We start from the raw sequence: 6,436 nt of genomic DNA on the forward strand, positions 1-6,436 counted from the left end.
TCTTGGGTCTACCTCGAACTCAAAGGCAGAAAGATTCAGTTATGGTTGTTGTTGACCGCTTCTCTAAAATGGCTCATTTTGTGCCATGTGTCAAGACCTATGATGCTAGTCAAATTGTAAGGTTATATTTTTCTGAAATTGTCAAGCTCCATGGTGTTCCAAAAACTATAACATCAGATCGTGACGTGAAGTTTGTTAGTCATTTCTGGTGCACACTTTGGAAGAGCTTGGGTTCAAGGTTACAATCTAGTAGTTCTCACCACCCCCAAACGGATGGTCAGACGGAAGTAATAAACAGGAGTCTCGGAAACCTGTTGTGAAGCCTTATTGGGGACAACCCTAAGCAGTGGGACCTCATCCTTGCTCAAGCCGAATTTGCTTATAACCGTTCTGCCAATCGCACGATTGGGTTGAGTCCGTTCATGATAGTTTATGGGAGAAATCCGCTCACGCCACTTGACTTAACACCTTTTCCTCTAGTTGAGCATGTTAGTGTGGAGGGGGAAAACAAGTCTCAACAGATTAAGAAGCTGCATCAAACGGTTCGAGATCGGATCCTTAAACATAATGTTGGATACCAGAGTCGCGCCAACAAGCATCAGAAGCAATTCATTTACAAAGAGGGTGTTCTGGTATGGATTCATCTGAGAAAAGAGCGTTTTCCAACGGGTCGTTTCGGGAAGTTGAAGCCTCGTGCTGATGGTCCTTTTCGGGTTCTTAAGAAGATTAATGATAATGCATATAAAATTGATCTTCCGGGTCATTATAATGTTTCAGCCACTTTCAATATTGCAGATTTATCGCCATTTGAAGGAGGGTTGTAAGAAGTTGCAAACTCGGAGGCGAGTTTCTTCAAAGGAGGGGAGGATGATGCAGGGGCATCCGATCACAGTCTTATTTTGGCTGATTTTATTTCCTTTTAAGTTTATTTCTTTCTTATTTAAATAATAAAGATTTCTTTAGAAGATTATCTCTATTTTTGGAGTATTTCCTCTAATCGAAATCTCTAGGAATATTTTTGCTAATTTCCTGTTTTTTCTAGGGTAATTCTATTTGTCCTATAAGTTTGTTTTTTTTTTTTTTGGAATTTGAAGACTGAATTTTTTTGTTTTCAAGATTAAAAGTTATCGAGACCTTTTGTTCTCGTTCATTATCACCTGTATCGTTTTGACCATTTGATTGCTAGAGTTTGCATCACCCTTGGCCTTTTAGAGATTGAATACAGAATAAGTCCTCTTCTTTCATGACTCATGCCCCTTCAAATAATTCAAATAATTCAACGTGATGTTTTCTGTTTTAAAAAAAAATTATATGTATATTGTAAGTTTCTATGGCTATCGAGCATTCAAAATATATAAAAACCATATTTTGGCCCAAACAAACATCTGTCTCTATTAAATCAACTAATCAAACACATCACAGCCACCACAAAAACACACATGTTTTGAGAAAAAGAAAGACGACCACCGTCCACCATCATGTCCAATGAACCACAGCCAAACAACCGCCGATTGGCGCTATTTCCATTACCATTTCAAGGCCACATCAACCCCATGCATCAGTTAGCAAACATTCTTCACACTAAAGGCTTCAAGATTACAATCATTCACACCCGTTTCAACTCGCCAAACCAATCAAACTACCCACAATTCACCTTCAAGTCGATCTCAGACGGCTTGTCGGAATCCAAAAACAAGAATTTGAATCCGGATAATCCTAATTCTGTCATCAACTTCTTAAACAAAAGCTGCATCGATCCGTTGAGGGATTGTTTAGTCAAGTTACAAGAAGAGGAGCCAATCGCATGCTTGATCTCAGATGCGCTATGGCACTTCTCTCAATCAGTTGCAGACAGTCTGAATCTCCCAAGAATCGTTTTACGAACCAGCAGCATGTCCTGCCTCCTTGTTTATGCAGCCTTGCCTCTTCTTAACAAAAACGGCTTCCTGATCAAAACCATCTTTGAAGAAGAAGAAGAAGAAGATGAAGAGCCGATTCCAGACCTTTCGCCGATCACAGAAAAAGACATACTAGAGATTTTTAACGACGTCGATTGCAAGGATGGAGTACTCGATTTGATCTTTAGCATGATCAAAACTACAAAAGCGGCTTCTGGAATCATATGGAACACCTTCAAAGAACTCGAAGAACCTGCTTTTTCTGCCATAACCAAAGATTTCTGTATTCCCAGTTTCCCGATTGGTCCGTTTCATAAGTATTTCCCAGCATCCTCTAGCAGCTTACTAGAACAAGATCGAAGCGTTATGTCATGGTTAGACTTGCAACCAGTTAGGTCTGTAGTATACGTGAGTTTTGGGAGTATTGCTCAAATGGGTGAAGCCGAGTTTAGCAATATGGCTTGGGGGCTTGCAAAGAGTAAGCAACGGTTCCTGTGGGTGGTTCGACCTGGTTCGGTTTTTGGGTCTGAATGGCTCCAGTATTTGCCTCAAGGGTTTATAGAGGAAGTAGGTGAAAGAGGGTGTATTGTCAAGTGGGCTCCTCAACAAGAAGTATTAGCTCATGGAGCTATAGGAGTGTTTTGGACTCACAGTGGATACAACTCGACATTGGAGAGCATCTGTGAAGGTGTTCCGATGATCTGTTCACCTTATGCTTATGATCACCCGATAATCGCTAGATATGTAACAGACGTTTGGAGAGTAGGAGTGATGTTGGATAAAGGGAAGGAGGAGGAGATCGGTAAAAAGGTGAGAAGTGTAATTATGGAGGAAGAAGGAAGTGAGATGAGACAGAGATCTAAATTTCTTCAGGAGAAGGTGAATCGTTCTATGAAGGAAGGTGGGTCTTCATATGAATCACTGGAGAATCTGGTTGACTTAATCATCTCTCTATAATATGTCCTTCTAGTATTCTTTACTGCATTTTATCATCATATCATGTTAATCCTATTGTTTTATTTAGTATTTTAATCGGTTTAAATAAAACACATCTTTGATAACAATTAAGAAGATCATGCGTATATCTTCATCTTCACATGTGATGTGGGGTCACATTATAGTTTATATATGCATCATATATAGTTTAAAATATATTTGAAAATATTTAAAAGAAATTAATGGTCAGATCCCACGTTTCGCATGAAGAGAAAAGTCAAATGGATGATCAAATTATCTCCCCGCCCCCTCACATCATCGTCTTCCCTTCGCCACTTCAACGGCCAATAAACCCCATTTTTGATCTAGCAGAACTCCTCTGTCTCTCCGGCCTTGATGTCACATTTCTCCTAATCCCCTACACCCACAGCCTCCTCCTCCGCCACATCAACATCGAGTCCCGGTTAAATCCATATCCAAATTTCCGCCTACACACCATCTCTGACGGACTACCACCAGATCACTCGGAATCTAATCCGACGGATCTGTTACTCTCTCTTGAAACCCTGACGAAGCCGCTTTTCAGATATCTTTTGACTTCCGGAAAGTTGATTTGCGATGAGCGTGGGCCGGTGAGCTGTATTATTTCAGATGGAATCATGAGTTTTGTGTATGACGTTGCTAATGAGATTCAAGTTCCTGTTATTTCTGCGTTGACCTTAAGTCCTAGTTGCTTATTGCATCTTTCCAATCTCCCCAACCTCACCGGTGCAGCTCGAGTTTCTGATCCAACAATCGGAGGTACGTTTGTGTGAATCCGTGAATTATGTTGTTTTGAAATTTGTTTCCAGTTTGCATTTTGAACGTCGGGTTTTCCTCTTAATATAGAAAATCATGCGGATTCGATCATAAAACATGACTTGTTTCATCCTTTCCCGAAGCATCTAATAAACCAAATTCAACAACTTCCTCAATCCCATGGGCTCATACTCAACACATTCAAGGCGTTAGATGCATCCATACTCTCTCAAATTCGTTCCATTTGTCCAAACCTGTACGCCATCGGCCCGATTTACAAGCACCTAGGGTTCAGGCAAGAGGCCAAAAGAATGACACCATTGTTGAATTACTCCGGTGTACAAAACAACGATTGCCTCCTGTGGTTGAACTCTCAACAGCCCAAATCCGTTCTCTACGTCAACATTGATAATCACTCACAACTCACACGGGTACAAACCTTCGAGCTTTGGCATGGTTTGGTGAATAGTGAAAAGGGGTTCTTATGGGTACGACGGCCAGACTCCATATCTGTAGAAGGTCGAATTCCGGCGAAGCTCATCAAGGGCACGAAGGAGAAGGGTTTCATTGTTGATTCGGCTTCAAATAACCAGGTCTTGGCTCATAAAGCAATCGGTGGGTTCTTGACCGATGGCGATTGGGACTCGACTCTTCAAGGCATTGTTGAGGGCGTGCCGATGATCTATTGGCCGACTTCTTGGGACCAACGAGTAAATAGCAAGTTCATGAGTAAAACATGGAAGCTGGGGATGCATATGGAAGAAAGATGCGATAAAAATATAATCGAGAAAACAATACGAGATGTTATGGGATCCAAGGGTCATGAGTTGATCGAAAATGTACATAAAATGAAAAAACTGACTAGAAAAAGCGTAAACATCGGTGGATCATCCTATGCAATGTTGGATAATCTAGTAAATAATATAATCTCGATGCATCTTTAATAAATATGTTTATTTCATTTTATAACCGATTCAGCCATGGGTAAATAAAAGATATAACTAATAGAAACTTGAAGAGAGAAGCTGAATATCAGACTAAACTACACCGGCGATTGAAGAAAGCAAGAAGTAAAATTTTTTGATCATGAATATATCTTGCCAAAGGCAAGGGCAATATGGTCCTTCAGTTTTAATGATTTAAAAAAATAAAAAAAATTATAAATTATTAAAAACAATTTAAAAAAAATATATTTGGGAAATTTGATATTTAAAAAGATAAAGATGGGTAATTACGACATTTGGATATTAGGCTGGAAAAATACAATATTTTGATGTTTAATAAATCGTATGTACGGAATTCTCCCTATAAAAAAATTATAAACTAATAAAACATTCTATTTAATTAAATTATAAATTTAAAATAACATTCAAAAACTAAAAAGACATTACACTCACAAAAAAAAGTAACATTGAATTGAAAAATTAAAAGACGAAAATAATACATTTTTTCCACTAAATTCACTATTCTTCATCTCCGTTACCACCGCATATATAATAGGTGTCGCCACCGCATATATAATAGGTGAAGTATTCTCAAAGTTGTCTGTGTTTTCGTTCGTCTTCAATATCAACAATAATATGTAAATATTCCGTTGTCTCTGGTTGAAATTGCACATGTCTAGGTTCTTAGGTTTGTAGTCGAATCCTCCACAATATTTTGTCATTTATCTTCAATCACCATGTTATGCATTATGATACATGCATACATACTATCTCGTAGAGTTTCAAACTCATATGGTGGTGTCGCATGTTCAACTATGTGTCATTTTGATTTCAGAACTCCAAAAGCATGTTTCATGTCCTTACGTACTCTTTCTTGTCTTCTCTTGAAAAAAATTCTTCAAAGTTCTACTGGGTGTCGAAACGTCTTCACAAACATGGACTGAGGTGGATATATTCCATTCGTAAAGTAATAGCTAAACTTATACTCATGTCCATTCAAAAGGAACATCCGGTGCCTTTCCTGAAAAAAGACCACTTGTGTACTGACCTTTCAACGCAACGGGACAATTTATCCATGTCCACTCTGTGCAATCAATGTTTTCAATCATACCCGGAAAACCATGTCTTTGTTCATGTGCCACATGCATATAGTTCTTGCATATTATTCAATGAAGGTTTGTGCAAGTATTTGTCACCGAATGTTTCAACAACACCTCTTGACAATCTATACAAACTTTCTCGTACAGATCTCCCAGACATTCTCATATAATCATCAATAAAATTGGGTGACTCCCTTATAGCCATAAGCTTAATTGCCACAGTACATTTTTGCAACCCTGTGAAACTTCGCTTACCTCTAGCATCATATCTCATTTGGAAAAATTCAGACCTAAACATATATTTAATAGGTAAAAAGGTGTATTTATTTTATCTAAAAGCAATATTATAATTTACAAAACTTGAAAGAAACGATACATGTTTTCCAATGTGTTGATTATTCGTTCAAACATATTTTTTCGCAAACGAAACCTTCTTTTGAAATCGCTAAGTTGGTAGACACAATTATCCGCAAAATAATCGTTAACTAGACTTTTATGTCCTTCTTCGCTATCTATGTTTAACGTCGCACGTTGTGTGAGTAGTGGAGATGGATCTGGTTGTAGTAGCACGACATTCATAGAATATCAGTATATCATAGTCACAAATATATTATCGTTGTCGTTATCATTGTTGAACATGTGGAACGGATCGAACAGATCCATTTTTTTGTTTTAAATTATTGAAAGTTTATATGAAATAGAAAACCAGAAAAAAAAAAAGTAATCAAAACTAAGGTGTTGTTTTTACCTATTTATATAG

General features: G+C 38.0%; 2 protein-coding genes across 2 annotated transcripts; both read left to right on the top strand.

The window, feature by feature from the left end:
• Positions 1–1,285: 1,285 nt before the first annotated feature.
• Positions 1,286–2,988, top strand: LOC111905792 (UDP-glycosyltransferase 76C2). Its single transcript, XM_023901528.3, has one exon. It carries the CDS (start codon positions 1,479–1,481, stop codon positions 2,853–2,855), a length of 1,377 nt encoding a protein of 458 aa, XP_023757296.1. The 5' UTR covers positions 1,286–1,478; the 3' UTR covers positions 2,856–2,988.
• Positions 2,989–3,076: 88 nt separating this feature from the next.
• LOC111905778 (7-deoxyloganetic acid glucosyl transferase) lies at positions 3,077–4,585 on the top strand. Its single transcript, XM_042899569.2, has 2 exons — positions 3,077–3,635; positions 3,723–4,585. The coding sequence occupies exons 1-2, from the start codon at positions 3,077–3,079 to the stop codon at positions 4,574–4,576; spliced, it is 1,413 nt and encodes a 470-aa protein (XP_042755503.1). The 3' UTR covers positions 4,577–4,585.
• Positions 4,586–6,436: the final 1,851 nt, after the last annotated feature.

This window comes from Lactuca sativa, chromosome 2 (assembly GCF_002870075.4).
Source record: "Lactuca sativa cultivar Salinas chromosome 2, Lsat_Salinas_v11, whole genome shotgun sequence".
NCBI lineage: Eukaryota > Viridiplantae > Streptophyta > Magnoliopsida > Asterales > Asteraceae > Lactuca > Lactuca sativa.